The 19,198-nt window shown below is 46.7% G+C and overlaps 1 protein-coding gene across 4 annotated transcripts in view; it reads right to left on the bottom strand.

Moving 5' to 3' along the window:
* EZH1 (enhancer of zeste 1 polycomb repressive complex 2 subunit) overlaps positions 1-19,198 on the bottom strand; it is a 98,818-nt gene that overhangs the window by 31,965 nt on the left and 47,655 nt on the right. For all 4 annotated transcript variants that reach the window (XM_056547753.1, XM_056547755.1, XM_056547756.1 and 1 more), the window contains 3 exons: positions 15,268-15,370; positions 9,088-9,251; positions 6,452-6,543 (listed from right to left, as the gene is read on the bottom strand). In XM_056547753.1, coding sequence (XP_056403728.1) covers positions 6,452-6,543; positions 9,088-9,251; positions 15,268-15,370 — 359 coding nt within the window. The remainder of the gene's footprint in view (positions 1-6,451; positions 6,544-9,087; positions 9,252-15,267; positions 15,371-19,198) is intronic.

Genomic DNA, 19,198 nt, shown 5'->3' with positions numbered 1-19,198 from the left:
GCACATCGATGGCAAGTGCAAATCAGCAGCGTCTCTGCTCCTAGAACGGCCCTCTCTTGCCATTGGCCGGCATATTTCTCCCTCTCTGATTGCTAGAGCTGAGCTTTCCTCACAGCAGCTGCCCTGGGGACACAGACTTGGGTGAGATAGTTCTTTTTCTTACTATGTCCGTGCCCAGAACTGTTCCTCCCTCTACACAGATACCTGGAGTGTTGGTTACTCGTTACAGCTGCATAAGCTGTAACTCAAAAATGCCCGGTTCTGCTGAACCCACTTGCTCTGCCTGCTCCCCCAGACCCCCCTGCTGTTTCTCCCCCGGATGCTCTTTCAGACCCGGTGGGTTCGGCCGCCCCTCCAGCCTGGGTTTCCTCCCTCTCCCAGTGTATATCAGACTTGGCTCGGGTCTCCCGTGATGTGGTGACTGCCTTGGAGAGGTCCGCCCTGCGTTGGCACTCTTGAGGGTCCCGCTCCCCTTCTCCTCATGCTTCACGCTCTCACAAGCGTACTAGGGGTGCCTCCTCTGACTCTTCCCTTGAGTCCTCTGGTAGACTCGGGCGCTCCCCTTATGGGTCCCGCCCTGCCGCTCCATCTGGTCACAAACGTCGCTCCTCCAGAGGACGTTCCCGTGGTCGCCGCTCTGGCACTCCAGAGTCGTGTACCCGGTTGGTGTCTCCCTCTTCCAGGGCTGCCTCCACTCGTTCACACTCTCCTGGTGAACCTGCAGACGAGGTTTCCAAACCGGCATCTGACTCAGAGGACCGCTCGGATACAGCTGACACGGTGAACTCTTTGGTTGCGGCCATAAGAGACACCTTTCATCTAGAGGACCCAGGAACTTTGGATGTAGCTCCTGAAGTATCCTTTCATCGTGCCAGACCGGCACCCAAGATGTTCAGCTCTCACGCTGAATTTGACACCCTTCTGGAATCCACCTGAAGGCATCCTGACAAGAGCTTTCCGGGAGCGAAGAAGGTTCAAGCCCCCCCCCCCCCCCCTCCATCGGTTTCCCGCCTCTCTAAGGTTACTACACTGCCGCTGGCGGATGCGGCTGCCATCAAGGATCTGGCAGACAAGAAGGTAGAATCCTTAGCAAAGTATGCCTCCGAAGCAGCGGGTTGCTCCCTGCTTCCCGCCTTCGCCTCTGCCTGGGTGTCGAAGGCCCTTTCTGTTTGGTGTTCCCAACTCAGTCAGGGTATTCTTTCAGGATCCCCCCCGGAGGATCTGTCTGCACTTGCTCTCCAATGCTCCAAAGCTGGAGACTTTCTGTGTTCGGCTTCCATGCAGTCAGCCCGCTGTACTGCCTTTGCCATTGGTAACTTAGCGGCCATCCGTCGCTCCATGTGGCTTGAGGCATGGGATGCGGATGCCGTCTCCAAGAAGTCTCTTACAGAGCTTCCATTTGCCGGTTCCTGACTTTTTTGGCAAGTGCCTTGATGTGATTATCTCAGAGGCGACGGGGGGGCAAGAGTTCCTTATTGCCTCAAAATAAATCTCACTACTTCCAGTAGGAAGTCCTCTTCTTTCCGGTCCTTTCGGACTTTTGGTCCCAATAAAAGGGTCTGGGCAGGCGCCTTCGCGGGACAAGAAGGTTCCCTCATTCTGGGCGCGCCCTTCTTGGAAGTCGGACAACCGTTTCGGCAGTTTTGCTGCCAAATCGGGAAACCGCAAACCCACTTCTGCATGAAGGAACGCCCCCACCCGCAGATTTTTCTCGGTGGGAGGTCGTCTCTTATTCTTTCGAAACGTCTGGACCGCGCATATTCAGGACTCCTGGGTCAGGGACGTGGTGTCCAATGGATACCGGATCGAATTTGCCTCCCTTCTGAGGGATCGATTTTTTTCCGTCCCAAGCCCCCCGGTCTCCTTCACTAGCGAAGGAATTTCGGCAGGCTCTCCAGTCCCTTCTTATCCAGGGAGTCAGTCCCCGTTTCTTCCAGGGAACGTTTTCAGGGTTTCTATTCCAATCTTTTAGTGGTCCCCAAGAAAGGCGGTTCTGTGCGGCCAATCTTGGATCTCAAATCTCAACCAACATCTTTTGATCCGCCATTTCCCAATGGAATCTCTCTGCTCGGTGGTGGCGTCCATGGATCAAGGGGAGTTTCTTTCTTCAGTGGACATCAAGGATGCCTACCTCCACGTTTCAATATCCGCTTTGCGGTTCCGGAGGGCAATTTTCAATTCGTAGCTCTCCCCTTCGGCCTGGCCACTGCTCCACGGGTCTTTACCAAGATCCTTGCGCCCGTGATAGCCCTGTTGCGGTCAAGAGGGGTCTCAGTGATCCCTTACTTGGATGACCTTCTCATCAAGGCTCGCACCAGGGCCCCAGACTCTGGAGAATGTGTCTCTCACTCTCCAGACCTTTGATCGCATCGGGTGGATGGTCAACCGGAACAAGTCCGTCCTCTCTCCCACCCAATCTCTGGTCTTCTTGGGGCTTCAATTCGACACGGCCTCTGCGCGGATTCGCCTTCCGCCGGACAAGCGTCCTGTCAGGAGTCCACTCCTTTCGGGCACCGGCCCCAGTCTCCATCCGCATTTGTATGGAAGTCCTGGGTCATATGGTGGTGGCCATGGACTTTGCCCAGTTTCATTACCGCCCCCTTCATCTGGCAATTCTCTCCTGGTGGGACAGGTCTCCTCTGTCTCTCGACCGCAGGATTTCTCTCTCTCGACAGTCTCGTCAGTCTATTCTCTGGTGGCTCCGCTCCCCCCTACTTCAGGGGCGATCATTTTTTCCCCTCTACTGGCATTTGGTCACGACAGATGCCAGTCTGTCGGGCTGGGGAGGTGTTTTCAGGGACCGAACGGTTCAAGGCCTCTGGTCTCCCCGAGAAGCCCTTCTTCCCATAAACATCTTGGAACTGAGGGCGATCCATCTTTGTCTGCTTCATTGGGAGTCCCTGCTTCAAGGCAGCCCTGTCCGCGTCCAGTCGGACAATGCCACGGCTGTGGCATACATCAATCGGCGATTCACATTCCGGGAGTGCTCAACTGGGAAGCGGATTTTCTCAGCCGGTCCTCAGCCGACCCCCGGCGAGTGGTCCCTGCATCCGGAGGTGTTCGCACAGATCTGCGACCTCTGGGGCATTCCAGACGTGGACCTCTTCGCGTCTCGACACAATCGGAAGATTACTCCGTTTGTTTCGAAGTCCCGGGACCCCCTGGCTCTAGCCGTGGATGCCCTGGTAATTCCTTGGGCGGGCTTTACCCTGCCCTATCGGTTCCCTCCCCTTCCTCTCCTTCCCAGGGTCCTGAGGAAGCTCAAAGCGGAGGGTGTCCCCGTCATTCTAGTGGCTCCAGACTGGCCCTGGAGAGCGTGGTACGCCGAAGTGGTCAGGCTCCTGGACGATGCGCCGCTGCGTCTTCCACTTCGTCCAGACCTACTGTCTCAGGGTCCCCTTTGCCACCCCAATTTACAGTCGCTGCATTTGACGGCGTGGCGGTTGAGACCACGGTTTTAAGTTTTTCTACCCAAGTGATTCGCACCAAGCTCAGGGCTCGTATACCCTCCTCTGCGAAAATTTATCACTGTACCTGGCGGTCTTATTTTCATTGGTGCGAATCTCAGGCCTTTTCTCCTGTTACTTTTTCTGTTCCCAGTCTTCTCTCCTTTCTGCAGTCAGGGTTGGACCAAGGGCTGGCTATCAGCTCCCTTAAAGGTCAGGTTTCGGCCCTTTCTATTCTTTTTAAGCGTCCTCTGGCATCCAATTCTCATGTCCGGACCGTCCTTCAAGGTGTGGCACATGCTGCCCCCCCTTATCGGTCCCCCTCTCAACCTTGGGACCTGAACCTAGTTCTGGGTGCCCTCCAAGGCGCCCCTTTTGAACCTCTTAGGGAGGTTTGCCTTCGCCTCCTTTCCTGGAAGGTGGCTTACTTATAGCTATCACCTCCATATAGCTATCTGAACTGGCAGCTCTCTCCTGCCTTTCTCCTTTTCTGGTGATTCACCAGGACAAGATCGTTTTCCGACCAGATCCTTCCTTTTTGCCTAAGGTCGTTTCGGCTTTCCATCTCAATGAGGACATCGTCCTTCCTTCCTTTTGTCCCACTCCTTCTCATCCCAGGGAGCGTTTACTCCACAAACTGGACGTGGTGCGGGCCGTTCGGGCCTACCTCTCTGTCACCTCTTCCTTTCGTCAGTGAAATTCCTTTCTCGTCCTTACGGAAGGTCGTCGTAAGGGACAACCTGCTTCCAAGGCCATTATTTTCCGGAGGATCCGATCTGCCATTTCGGAAGCTTATCGCTGCAGGGGGAGGATCCCTCCCTTCAGGGTTTTGGCCCATTCCACTCGTTCTGTTGGAGCACTGGGCTCTCCGAAACAAGGCCTTGGCCTTGCAGATCTGTAAAGCGGCTACCTGGTCGTCTTTGCACACTTTCTCGAGGTTCTACCAGGTTCATACCTTCGCATCGGCTGATGCTGGTCTGGGCACTAAAGTGCTGCAGGTGGCGGTGGTTCAGCCGTCTACCGGACTGGTTTTCTACCCACCCAAGGGACGGCTTTGGTACGTTCCATGGTCTGTGTCCCCTAATGGAGCCGATAGATTTTACGGTAAGCATAAAAAAAATCTCCTTTTCTCTATTTCTCGAAGGATCCATTGGGGGACACAGCTCCCACTTTTTTCTGGTGTTCCTCTTTGGTTTTTCTTCTTATTCTCGGACAGTTCATGGTTTTTCCTTAACCTGTCAGTCTTCTCCTATTGCTCTGGGACTAAAACTGATTAGCTCAGTGACCTGGAGGCGGGTATATCCAGCTGGGAGGAGCCGGCTGGCTAGTGGCAGCAGCATATACCCATGGTCTGTGTCCCCCCATGGGTCCTTCGAGAAAGAGATTTTACGGTAAGCATAAAAAATCTCCTTTTTTCATTTTCATTTTTTGCCTTCTAAAAATCATAACTCTTTTATATTTTCATCCACAGACGAGTATGAGGGCTTGTTTTTTCTGCGACCAGTTGTCCTTTGTAATGCTATCACTCACTTTACCATAAAATCTATGGCGAAATTAAAAAAATACTATTTGTGTAGGGAAACTGAATAGAAAACCGCAATTTAGCAAATTTTGGAAGGTTTTGTTTTCACGCTGTACAATTTACGGTAAAAATGACATGTTTTCTTCATTCTGTGGGTCAATACCCATGATTACATACTTTTCCATTATTGTACCGCTTAAAAAAAAAATACTCTATTTTGACGACCTATAACAACTTTTTCATTTTTCCGTATAAGCAGCAGTATGAGGGCTCATTTTGCGCCGTGATCTGTACTTTTTTTGATACTCAATTTGCATATTTGAAACATTTAATAAATTTTTGGGGGGAATATTAGGTGACAAAAAAGCCGCAATATTGGACTTATTTTTTTTAATTAAACGTTTACACCGTATTCCGTACGGGATAATTAACAATATATTTTGATAGTTCAGACTGTTATGCACATGGAGATACTAAATATGTTTATTAATAATTTTTTTAATGCTTTTTTTGGGGTAAAATGTGAAAAACGGATTTACATTTTTATTGGGGGGGGGGGGGGGGAAAGGATTTTTCACATTTAACTTTTTTATTTATTAATTTTTTTACTTTTTTTTTTTTTTGCACTTCAATAGTTCCCATAGGGGACTATTTATAGCAATCACTTGACTGCTAATACTGTTCAGTGCTATGTATAGGGTATAGCACTGATCACTATTATCTGCGATCTTCTGCTCTGGTCTGCTCGATCTCAGGTATCAGGACAGAAAAGAGAAAGAGAAGACATGGGGACTGGCAGCATCGGACCCGTACTGGCCGAGGATTGGTGGAGAACATTTTTATATTAAACTCTGGGTATGTTCACACTACGAAATCACCAAACAGATTTCCAATTAGAAGATTCCACTGCAGTAATCTAGTATTGGGGAGAATGTGTCTTCTGCTGACTTATTCACACTGTGGAAACATGTTTATTCTTTCGGCGAAATTACGCACAATTTACACTGCTATGAATTGTGACGACGCAAGTCTCGTGCCGAAGGATTTCGGTAGCAACCACTCAAGACAGAACGTTCGACCGGGAACATCTCCAGGTGGAGTTTCCCCAGTGTGAACATAACCTATATGTTAAAGGGGTACTTCGCTGCTCAGCGTTTGGAACAAACTGTTCCGAACGCTGGAGCAGATACCGGGACCTCGTGACGTCATAGCCCCACCCCCTCATGATGTCAATTCCTGCCTCCTCAAAGCAAGTCTATGGGAGGGGGCGTGACAGCAGTCATGCCCCCTCCCACAGACTTACATTAAGGGGGCAGGGCTTGATGGCATGAGGGGGAGGGGTTATGACATCACAAGCTCTCGGTATCTGCTCCAGCGTTCGGAACAGTTTAACTTTATCTTCAAAATACCATTTTAACATTGATGTAAAGGATCAAACGAATGTGTAAATGAATGAATGATAATAAAATAATGAAGAACCCACCAGCCACAAGAAGCACTGATTTCCACAAGGCTCTGTCTCAATCTTAATTTCTCGATTCCTTCTCCTACACATATTTGGACTTGCATGAAAAGCTAAAAAAGGTGAAGAATGATGAACGTTATATTTTTTATATGTCCATATCTTGTACATTATCATCATGTACTATAAAATTCATTGTATTTACAAACCCCAAAAAAACTCCATTTTTATTAAGTCACTTTCTTCAATAGCCCCAAGAAGATGCTCCAGCAGACTTCAGAGGTTACTAAAGTTTTATTTATTGCAATATGCCAGATGTACATGTATGATATTTGCAATGAATTGAATTTGAGACTAAGGTCTACTGGAATGTAACTTTTACTTCAAAAAAATGTATAATAGGGTACACGTAAATTGGGGATAGGGAAAGAAACAATGGGTACAGGTGATGCCCTACCTACCAGTCCTAATACAGAGAACCACTCCTAAATCCTTAGTGTGGAGCGGGGGAGAGGAAGAATTTTTAAAGAGACATAACAATGAAAACAAGTGGCAGAGCTCTCTTGCCAACGCGTTTCATCTCTTAAATCTTAGGGGCTCATCAGGGATAAGAGGAAACCAAATAGATCATGATAAATAGAGATGCAGTGTACCACAAAGATAAAATAAAGTATAGGTAGATAGACATCCAGAATAACGAATAAATGTCAATAGGGTAGAGGAGTCTGTTTTTGTATAAAGTCAAATGAGAGGTCACACAAAGAAGAAGCAAAATTAAAGGTATAGATCTCACATATACAGACCAAAAGTTTGGACAAACCTTCTCATTCAGAGTTTTCTTTCTTTTCATGACTATGAAAATTGTAGATTCACACTGAAGGCATCAAAACTATGAATTAACACATGTGGAATTATATACATAACAAAAAAGTGTGAAACAACTGAAAATATGTCATATGTCACCTTTTGCTTTGATTACTGCTTTGCACACTCTTGGCATTCTCTTGTTGAGATTCAAGAGGTAGTCACCTGAAATGGTTTTCACTTCACAGGTGTGCTGGTGTGGAGGAGGAGGTGTGATGGTGTGGGGGGGGGGGGGGGGGGGGGGGGGCTTTGCTGGTGACACTGTTGGGGATTTATTCAAAATTGAAGGCATACTGACCCAGCATGGCTACCACAGCATCTTGCAGCGGCTGCTATTCCATCCGGTTTGCGTTTAGTTGGACCATCATTCATTTTTCAACAGGACAATGACCCCAAACACCTCCAGGCTGTGTAAGGGCTATTTGACCAAGAAGGAGAGTGATGGGGTCTGCACCAGATGACCTGGCCTCCACAGTCACCGGACCTGAACCCAATCGAGATGGTTTGGGGTGAGCTGGACCGCAGAGTGAAGGCAAAAAGGGCCAACAAGTGCTAAGCATCTCTGGGAACTCCTTCAAGACTGTTGGAAAACCATTTCAGGTGACTACCTCTTGAAGCTCATCAAGAGATTGAGTGTGCAAAGCAGTAATCAAAGCAAAAGGTGGCTACTTTGAAGAACCTAGAATATGACATATTTTCAGTTGTTTCACACTTTTTTGTAATGTATATAATTCCACATGTGTTAATTCATAGTTTTGATGCCTTCAGTGTGAATCTACAATTTTCATAGTCATGAAAATAAAGAAAACTCTGAATGAGAAGGTTTGTCCAAACTTTTGGTCTGTATTGTATATGTGAGATCTATACCTCAATTTTGCTTCTTCTTTGTGTGACCTCTCATCTGACTGACAAAAACAGACTCCTCTACCCTATTGACATTTATTCGTTATTCTGGATGTCTATCTACCTATACTTATTTTATCTTTGTGGTACACTACATCTCTATTTATCATGATCTATGTGGTTTCCTCTTATCCCTGATGAGCCCCTAAGATTTAAGGGGTGAAATGCGTTGGCAAGAGAGGTCTGCCACTTGTTATTTTCATTGTTATGTCTCTTTAGAAATTCTTCCTCTCCCCCCTCCACACTTAGGATTTAGGAGTGGTTCTCTGTATTAGGACTGATAGGTAGGGCATCACCTGTACCCATTGTTTCTTTCCCTATCCCCAGTTTACATGTACCCCGTTATACATTTTTTGAAGCAAAAGTTAAGTTTTAGTTTTATCTAAGCCTCATTGGTAATTCTCAAGTTGGTTCATATTTGATATTTTTGCCAAGGGCACACTATCAAAGTGGGTTCTGGTACCCTCATCGGTTGCCAGAAGTATGTTAAATAAGGTCTACTGGAGCATCTTCTTACTCCACTGTGAATCGCCGGTCAGACACGGCTTTTCTGGGTCAATCGGGTCTCTGGTGATCCGGGGGCCCGGAAAATAAGGGTGATTGGTGCTGTCAGAAACAGCACCAATCACCCTTACCCAGCAGGAGTGAGGTAGCACTAGTGCCACCTCACAATTGCTGTGATGGGCAGAGCGGGTGCACATCGGGGCTGGAGCATCTGAGGGCGGCAGAACAAGGAGGGCATCGAGGACTGGCGGTGAGGAGTGGATCCAGGATACATAAATTCAGTTTGGCAGACTTTTCCCTTCAATGCGTTAGGCGGCTTATCACAAGGCCAGGGAAACATTTTGAAAGGTATAAAAGTACTATAAAATAAAATACAGGCTACTTACGATGCAAGAAACAGTCATATTTAAAACAACGTCTGCAAAAGAGTGTATGAAAGGAGTGCAAGGACTGCTCCCGTGGCACAGATCTTGCCAAGGGTCCATCCATATTTGGAGTGCATTGCGGTGGAAGTGTGTTGGGGTCTGTTGCTGCAGTCAGCTCTTTGTACCTGAAAACAGTTTAAAAGATTTAAAATAAAATGAAGATCAAGTGAATGTTTGTTTTTTAGTTTTTAAACACCCCAAAAAAAGCCAATGAGAAGCATACGAAACATAGCACTAGGACTTATTTTCTTATTCACAGTTTTGATATCAATCATGTTACACAAACTCAGAGGTAAGATATATTAAAAGTCTCGGCCCCCTCCCTCAGTATGCTGTCTGCTCACTTCTTCCCTAGCATTAACAAAACTACAACTCCCAGCTTGTCCTCACTGACAGTAGCGGGACACAAGATGACAGTGGGAGGATTTTTCCTCCAGCTCTGAGCCCTGCACTCACAGCTGTCAATCAAGGAAGTGTGTCCATGACATAGGTTATGAGGCATGGACACAGCAGGACTAGTATGTGTCCAAGCAGGCAGGCGGGGGGGGGGGGGGGTGCAGTTGTTTGACTGGCTTTTTCAATATGAAATACTGAAAATTTTCTAATGAAAGCAATTGCAAAACTTATTGGAGTTTACATGCTTTACAACATATAAAAAAGTTTTTGTTGTATCTGACAGTGCCCATTTAATATTTCAGAAAATCCACTAGGGGTCTCCATTACTACTGGAACACTAAACAGTCCTGCAGCATCAGCAGCCTTGTCCATGAGTCATGGACAAGACATGATTCATGGACAAGGCTGCATGAGCAGACACACCAATCACCTCCCACCACCACAAGGAGGGACACACCTCCTCCTACCATACACCAATCACCTCCAACCACGAGGGAGGGACACTCCCCCTTCCCCTGAGAGGATTTCATACACTGTGAGCTAATTAAAGAGGTATTTTTAAAATAAATATACCATATATACTCGAGTATAAGCCGACCCGAATATAAGCCGAGGCCCCTAATTTCACCCCAAAAACCCAGGAAAAGTTATTGACTAGACTATAAGCCTAAGGTGGGAAATACATCATCCCCCCCCCCCCCACGTAATCATCCAGACCCCCGTCAACATCCCCCCCCCTTCATCATCACCCAGGCATGCTGGGAGTTGTAGTTTTGAAACCTCCCAGCATGTCCGGGCATGCTGGGTGTTGTAGTTTTGAAACCTCTGGAGGTCTGCAGGTTGAAGACCACTGCGGCCTTCGTCATCATCCAGCCCCCCGATGGTTAGTCGTTGCGGGCTGTCCATTTTCACCGGGGGGCCCTCTCCTCCGGGCCCGGACTAGTGACCTTGCCTTGACGACGACGCATAGGGACGTTCATGCGCAACATCCCTGTGCGTCGTCGTCAAGGCAACGTCACTAGTCCGGGGCCGCGCCCAGAGTGCGGAGAAGAGGCCCCCCCGGTGAAAATGGATAGCCCGCGACGGCTAACCATCCCCACCAGACGGTCCTGCAGCATGCAACATCTGGAGGTCCGCAGGTTGAAGACCATTGAGAAGGGATTGACAGGCGGAGAGTTCACTCGAGTATAAGCCGAGGGGGGAGTTTTCAGCACGAAAAATTGTGCTGAAAAACTCAGATTAGACTCGAGTATATATGGTAGGTGATAAGAGGCATAAAAATAAGTGTACATGGTCAGGATTAGGTACAAAGTAACAATTTTTTTTTTTTTTTTTTTTGTGGGAACTGACAGGTACGCTACAGTTTATTCCATAGCACATTTTTATCACTAAAAACGTGCCTAATACTGGTAGATTATACACACAAAAATGCGGTGAAAACATGAGAAAATAAGCATTAAAAACACTTGCTTAAAAATCCCTCTAAGGGTGAAGTCACAAATACAGTATCCTGTGTGCATTTGAAGCGCAGGATTTCAAGCCCAACTGCAAAGTGTAACTAAATAAATATTTACTGTCGAATTCTTGATGATGATAATAAATAAAAAAAATGTATTAATTAATTTATATAATTAAATAATAATTCATATTCATACATAACTCATAATAAAACGATGATACATTTTTTAAATTTAACCCCTTAAGGACCAGGCCATTTTATACCTTAAGGACCGGAGCGTTTTTTGCAATTCTGACCACTGTCACTTTAAACATTAATAACTCTGGAATGCTTTTAGTTATCATTCTGATTCCGAGATTGTTTTTTCGTGACATATTCTACTTTAACTTAGTGGTAAAATTTTATGGTAACTTGCATCCTTTCTTGGTGAAAAATCCCAAAATTTGATGAAAAAAATGAAAATTTAGCATTTTTCTAACTTTGAAGCTCTCTGCTTGTAAGGAAAATGGATATTCAAAATATATTTTTTTTGGGTTCACATATACAATATGTCTACTTTATGTTTGCATCATAAAATTTATGAGTTTTTACTTTTGGAAGACACCAGAGGGCTTCAAAGTTCAGTAGCAATTTTGAAATTTTTCACAAAATTTTCAAACTCACTATTTTTCAGGGACCAGTTCAGTTTTGAAGTGGATTTGAAGGGTCTTCATATTAGAAATACCCCATAAAAGACCCCATTATAAAAACTACACCCCCTAAAGTATTCAAAAAAACATTCAGTAAGTGTATTAACCCTTTAGGTGTTTCACAGGAATAGCAGCAAAGTGAAGGAGAAAATTCAAAATCTTCATTTTTTACACTCGCATGTTCTTGTAGACCCAATTTTTGAATTTTTGCAAGGGATAAAAAGGAGAAAATTTTTACTTGTATTTGAAACCCAATTTCTCTCGAGTAAGCACATACCTCATATGTCTATGTTAATTGTTCGGTGGGCGCAGTAGAGGGCTCAGAAGGGAAGGAGCGACAAATGGTTTTTGGGGGGCATGCCGCATTTAGGAAGCCCCTATGGTGCCAGGACAGCAAAAAAAAAAACACATGGCATACCATTTTGGAAACTAGACCCCTCAGGGAACGTAACAAGGGGTAAAGTGAACCTTAATACCCCACAGGTGATTCACGACTTTTGCATATGTAAAAAAAATATATATTTTTTTTACCTAAAATGCTTGGTTTCCCAAAAATTTTACATTTTTAAAAAGGGTAATAGCAGAAAATACCCCCCAAAATTTGAAGCCCAATTTCTCCCGATACAGAAAACACCTCGCATGGGGGTGAAAAGTGCTCTGCTGGCGCACTACAGGTCTCAGAAGAGAAGGAGTCTTATTTGGCTTTTTGAAAGCAAATTTTGCTCTGGGGGCATGCCGCATTTAGGAAGCCCCTATGGTGCCAGAACAGCAAAAAAAAAACACATGGCATACCATTTTGGAAACTAGACCCCTCGGGGAACGTAACAAGGGGTAACGTGAACCTTAATGCCCTACAGGTGTTTCACGACTTTTGCATATGTAAAAAAAAATATTTTTTTTTACCTAAAATGCTTGTTTTCCCAAAATGTTTACATTTTTAAAAAGGGTAATAGCGGAAAATACCCCCCAAAATTTGAAGCCCAATTTCTCCCGATTCAGAAAACACCCCATATGGGGGTGAAAAGTGCTCTGCTGGCGCACTACAGGTCTCAGAAGAGAAGGAGTAACATTTGGCTTTTTGAAAGCAAATTTTGCTCTGGGGGCATGCCGCATTTAGGAAGCCCCTATGGTGCCAGAACAGCAAAAAAAAAACACATAGCATACCATTTTGGAAACTAGACCCCTCGGGGAACGTAACAAGGGGTAATTTGAACCTTAATACCCTACAGGTGTTTCACGACTTTTGCATATGTAAAAAAATATATATTTTTTTTACCTAAAATGCTTGTTTTCCCAAAAATGTTACATTTTTTAAAAGGGTAATAGCAGAAAATACCCCCCAAAATTTGAAGCCCAATTTCTCTCGAGTACGGCGATACCCTATATGTGGCCCTAAACTGTTGCCTTGAAATACGACAGGGCTCCAAAGTGAGAGCGCCATGCGCATTTGAGGCCTAAATTAGGGACTTGCATAGGGGTGGACATAGGGGTATTCTACGCCAGTGATTCCCAAACAGGGTGCCTCCAGCTGTTGTAAAACTCCCAGCATGCCTGGACAGTCAACGGCTATCTGGCAATACTGGGAGTAGTTGTTTTGCAACAGCTGGAGGCTCCGTTTTGGAAACAGTGGCGTACCAGACGTTTTTCATTTTTATTGGGGAGGGGGGTTGTATAGGGGTATGTGTATATGTAGTGTTTTTTACTTTTTATTTTATTTTGTGTTAGTGTAGTGTAGTGTTTTTAGGGTACAGTCGCACGGGCGGGGGGTTCACAGTAGTTTCTCGCTGGCAGTTTGAGCTACGGCAGAAAATTTGACGCAGCTCAAACTTGCAGCCGGATACTTACTGTAATCCTCCGCCCATGAGAGTGTACCCTGTACGTTCACATTGGGGGGGGGGAATCAGTGCAAAACTACAACTCCCAGCATGTACGGTCTATCAGTGCATGCTGGGAGTTGTAGTTTTGCAACCGCTGGAGGCTCCGTTTTGGAAACAGTGGCGTACCAGACGTTTTTCATTTTTATTGGGGAGGGGAGGGGGGCTGTGTAGGGGTATGTGTATATGTAGTGTTTTTTACTTTTTATTTTATTGTGTGTTAGTGTAGTGTAGTGTTTTTAGGGTACAGTCACACGGGCGGGGGGTTCACAGTAGTTTCTCGCTGGCAGTTTGAGCTGCGGCAGAAATTTTGCCGCACCTCAAACTTGCAGCCGGATACTTACTGTAATCCTCCGCCCATGTGAGTGTACCCTGTACGTTCACATTGGGGGGGGGGGAACATCCAGCTGTTGCAAAACTACAACTCCCAGCATGTACGGTCTATCAGTGCATGCTGGGAGTTGTAGTTTTGCAACAGCTGGAGGCACACTGGTTGTGAAACACAGAGTTTGGTAACAAACTCAGTGTTTTGCAACCAGTGTGCCTTCAGCTGTTGCAAAAGCTACAACCCCCAGCATGTACGGACAGCGGAAGGGCATGCTGGGTGTTGTAGTTATGCAACAGCTGGAGGCATACTACTTTGGCTGGGGATGCTGGGGATTGTAGTTATGCAACAGCTGGAGACACACTGGTTTGCTACTTAACTCAGTGTGCCTTCAGCTGTTGCAAAACTACAACTCTCAGCAGTCACCGACAGCCAACGGGCATGCTGGGAGTTGTAGTTATGCAACCACCAGATGCACCACTACAACTCCCAGCATGCACTTTAGCTGATTGTGCAAGCTGGGAGTTGTAGTTACACAACAGCTGAAGGTACACTTTTCCATAGAAAGAATGTGCCTCCAGCTGTTGCAAAACTACAAGTCCCAGCATGCCCATAAGGGCATGCTGGGAGTTGTGGTGGTCTGCCTCCTGCTGTTGCATAACTACAGCTCCCAGCATGCCCTTGTTGCATGCTGGGAGCTGTTGCTAAGCAACAGCAGGAGGCTGTCACTCACCTCCAACGATCCTCGCTGCACCAGGTCAGTCCCTCGTCGTCTCCGCCGCCGCCGCTGCTCCTGGGGCCCCGATCCCAACAGGGGCGCCGGGGATCGGGGTCCCCAGCACCCGGGGTGCACGTCCCGCACCCGCTCACGTCCTCTGGAAGAGGGGCGGAGCGGGTTGCGGGAATGACACCCGCAGCAGGCGCCCTGATTGGTCGGCCGGTAATCCGGCCGACAAATCAGGGCGATCGTGAGGTGGCACCAGTGCCACCTCACTCCTGCAGGCTCTGGCTGTTCGGGGCCGTCGGAGACGGCCCCGAACAGCCTGTAATTCCGGGTCACCGGGTCACTGGAGACCCGATTGACCCGGAATCCGCCGCAGATCGCTGGACTGAATTGTCCAGCGATCTGCGGCCATCGCCGACATGGGGGGTCATAATGACCCCCCTGGGCGATATGCCCCGATGCCTGCTGAACGATTTCAGCAGGCATCGGGGACCGGCTCCGCTCCAGATGGTTGCGGGGGGCCGGTAAAACACATGACGTTCTCATACGTCATGTGTCCTTAAGGACTCGGAAATGGAGACGTATGAGAACGTCATGTGTCCTTAAGGGGTTAAAGTACATTTTTACAGTATATTCTAACTAGTGAAGTAGTTTAACAATTTTTGGTCACGTACCTTTTCTTGACTTCTTCTGGAAAGCCTCTCTCAGGAAAGACGGCGGAGATAGCACTGAAGATAAGATCACTTGGCAGCAGACTTTTACTGTTTCTTTTGCTGCCTAAAACAATAAAAAAAAAACAAAAAAATTATAATAATCCCCAACAGACAACTTTGCTAAATTTATCTGCGATTAATCTACTTGTTGATAATTTGAAGGGCTTTTTCAGGCATATAAAATGTATAATTTTGCAAGGAACTGACCCTGTTCCCCCACAGCTCGTGTCTGACGTCACCCTTTTCCCTCGCTTTTCATCTTGTCACTCTACTTCCAAGATAGACTTGTCTCTGCAGGAACTGCAGGCTCAGCCAATCATTGGCCGCAGTGTTGTCCCGTCTCAGTCAGTGAGTGGCTTAGTGGGTTATCCCTACAGAAATAAGGCCTTCTCGAAAGTAGAACAGTGGTCTCAAACTGTCGCCCTCCAGATGTTGCAAAACTTTAATTCCCAGCATTCCCGGGTAAGACATCATTTAAATCCCTTTCTGAAAGCAGCCCCCATCACGCCTCTTCCCATAGACTTGCATAGCGGGGGCTGGCCTTGCCTTACACGGGGCGAAGTCATGACGTCCCAATACTCCGGCCCCGTGGTCGGCACCCGGCAGTTTGTGAGCTGGCAGCGCGGCGTGCAGCTCAAAGAGATGGGTGCCGAATGCAATATTGCAGGGATCCCCCACGGTCAGACATCTTATCCCCTATCCTTTGGATAGGGGATAAGATGTCTTAGGGCCAGAGTACCCCTTTAATATTTGGTTGAACACCCTTTGGAAAAAATAACTGAAATCAGTGGCTTCCTATAACCATTAATAAGCTTCTAGCACCTCTCAGCCGGAATGTTGGACCACTCTTCCTTTGAAAACTGCTCCAGGTCTCTCTTATTGGAAGGCGCCTTTTCCCAACAGTAATTATAAGATCTCTCCACAGGTGATCAATGGGATTTAGATCTGGACTCATTGCTGACACTTCAGAACTCTCCAGCGCTTTGTTGCCATCCATTTCTGGGGGCTTTTTGAAGTATGTTTGGGGTCATTGTCCTGCTGGAAGACCCAAGATCTCGGATGCAAACCCAGCTTTCTGACACTGGGCTGTACAGTGCGACCCAAAGTCCATTGGTAATCCTCAGATTTCATGAGGTCTTGTACACATTCAAGGCCCCCAGTGCCAGAGGCAGCAAAACAACCCAAAACATCATTGACCTCCACCATATTTCACTGTAGGTACTGTGCTCTTTTCTTTGTAGGCCTCGTTCCGTTTTCGGTAAACAGTAGAATGATATGCTTTACCAAAAAGCTCTATCTTGGTCTCATCTGTCCGCAAGACGTTTTCCCAGAAGGATTTTTGCTCACTCAAGTTCATTTCGGCAAAATGTAGTCTTGCTTTTTTAGGTCTGTGTGTCAGCAGTGGGGCCCTCCTGGGTCTCCTCCATAGAGTTTCATTTCAATTAAATGTTGACGTATAGTTTGCGCTGACACTGATGCTCCCTGAGGACAGCTTGAATATCTTTGGAACTTGTTTGGGGCTGCTTATCTAGTGCTGGGCGGTATTTTTCAAACTTATGGCGGTTCCACGTATTTGACTGTATTTTTTTTCCACTCATTTCCCCCTAGCCCCCCCCCCCCCTCAAATTAATTATCAGCCGCAGTGTGCTGGGGAACTACTCATATATGACCCTGACCACTGGCTTTCTGCGCTTCAAGGGGGGGAGGTCCTGCACCCGTGGCTCACAACTCATTCATTTCCAGCACTGCGTCTCACAGGAGGAGGAGAGCAGCGCCTGTGGGTAACATGATTAGTCCCCCGATGTGGGGACAGTGCTGCAGCGGATTGTTCATTCATTCGAGGGGTGGGGGGGGGGGTCGACCGGTACTCTGCAGTATAGGGAAAAATGAATATTGTACAGAAAAAAAAACACACCAGTATCTGGTATGAACCGGTATACCGCCCAGCACTATGCTTATCCACCATCCGGACTATCCTGCATTGACATCTTTCATCAATTCTTCTCTTCAGTCCATGCCCAGGGAGATTAGCTACAGTGCCATGGATTGTAAACTTCTTGATAATGTTGTGCACTGTGAACAAAGGCAAATCTAGATCTCTGGAGATGGACTTGTAACCTTGAGATTGTTGATATTTTTCCTCAGATAAGTCCTCAGACAGTTCTCTTTCAGTTGTCCATGCTTAGTGTGGCACACACAGACACACAATGCAAAGACTAAGTGAACTTCTCTCCTTTTTATCTGCTTTGATTTTTATATGGCCCACACCTGTTACTTGCCCAAGGTGAGTTTAACGGAGCATCACATGTTTGAAACAATCTCATTAAAGGGTACCAATAATTTTGTCCAGCCCATTTTTGTAGTTTGGTGACATTATGTTCAATTTGGTTTTTTTTCCTCCCTTTTTTTGGGTTTAGTTCCAATACACACAAAAGGGAATAAACCTGTGTATAGCAAAACATGTGTTACTGCAATCCTTTTCTGTGAGAAATACTTAATTTTCTTGAAAAATTTCAGGGGTGCCAACATTTACGGCCATGACTGTATATTTCCCAGGAGTACCCCTCTAATGCCGTATTTCAGAGTTTGGGAGAAAAAAAAAATAGCTACAGCTACAACACTGTTCTCCCCCTGTATTTCTCTGGCTGCTCAAGAAAGTCTCTATCCTATTGTACAGCTCATATTGTACTCCCTCCTTGCTGAGCCTCTCACATTGGTTCCTAGTTCTCATTATCTGATATTGCACAGGCAAAATATGTCCTAGTGCTGCAACTGAGCCCGTGTGACCAGCCAGCTGAACTACGGGACATAACCCTTGACAACTAGCTTTAAATATTTTTGGGCCAGGTAAGATTTTTAATTGGGAACCTACGGAAAAGATCAAATTACAAAAAATTTGGGACATGGAAAGAATTTTCTGATTGTAATTTTTTTAATTTTATTTCATTTTTAGTACATTATTATGGGGGCAGCCAGCAATTGGATAGGATTACGACAACACGGTCGATTGTGTACGACGTGTACGCCATCGATCCCAACGCCTCTGTATTTTGCCTTTACATGTGCCCGCTACGAGCAGACAGTGCGATGCGCGAGTCACCGTGCGCATGAGCAGCATACTCGCACATCGCGGCAGCTCTCGGCCTAGCTCATTGAGCAGGGGGAGCGGCCACAATGTGTGCGAGTACATCACGCATGCGCGGCGACTCGCACATAGTTTCAGTGTGTCTGCACGCAGGGGCGTATTGCCGGTACGAGCAAGCACATGTAAAGGCAGAATACAGAGGGTCCTTCAGCGGCGGATCCGCAGTGAAACACGCTGTGAAAATCCGCTCATCTGAACATACCCTAAGAGTACATTCAAACGAGCAGATTTACAGTGCGTATTTCGCTGCGGATCCACCGCTGAAGGACCTCTGTGTGCTCCCTATACATGTGCCTGCTCTGAGCGGCATTACGGCTCTACGAGCAGACACACTGCGATGTGCGAGTCGCCACACGCATGCGCAGTATACTCGCACAAGGTGGCAGCTCTTGGCCTAGCCCATAGAGCAGGGGGAGCGGCCGCGATGTGTGCGAGTAGACAGTGCATGAGTGGCAACTCGCAGTTCGCTTCAGTGTGTCTGCACATAGCGGCATATTGCCGCTCCGAGCAGGCATATGCAAAGGCAGCATACAGGTCCTTCAGCGGCAGATCCGCAGCGTAAAATACGCTGTAAATCTGCTCGTCTGAACGTACCCTAATTTACAGCTACTAGCACAGGCAGCCTCAGATATGATCCTACACGGATGGGGGTTTACTTAGTATCCATTTTAAAGCCTACTGCTGCCATTTAGATCATCATTCAACTATAGAAACCTTGTAAAGTTACATTAAATGGGCACTGTCATT

The sequence above is a fragment of the Hyla sarda genome, chromosome 12 (assembly GCF_029499605.1).
Source record: "Hyla sarda isolate aHylSar1 chromosome 12, aHylSar1.hap1, whole genome shotgun sequence".
Lineage (NCBI taxonomy): Eukaryota > Metazoa > Chordata > Amphibia > Anura > Hylidae > Hyla > Hyla sarda.
Note: the sequence above shows the minus strand (reverse complement) of the source record. Positions and strands in the feature narration are given on the sequence as shown.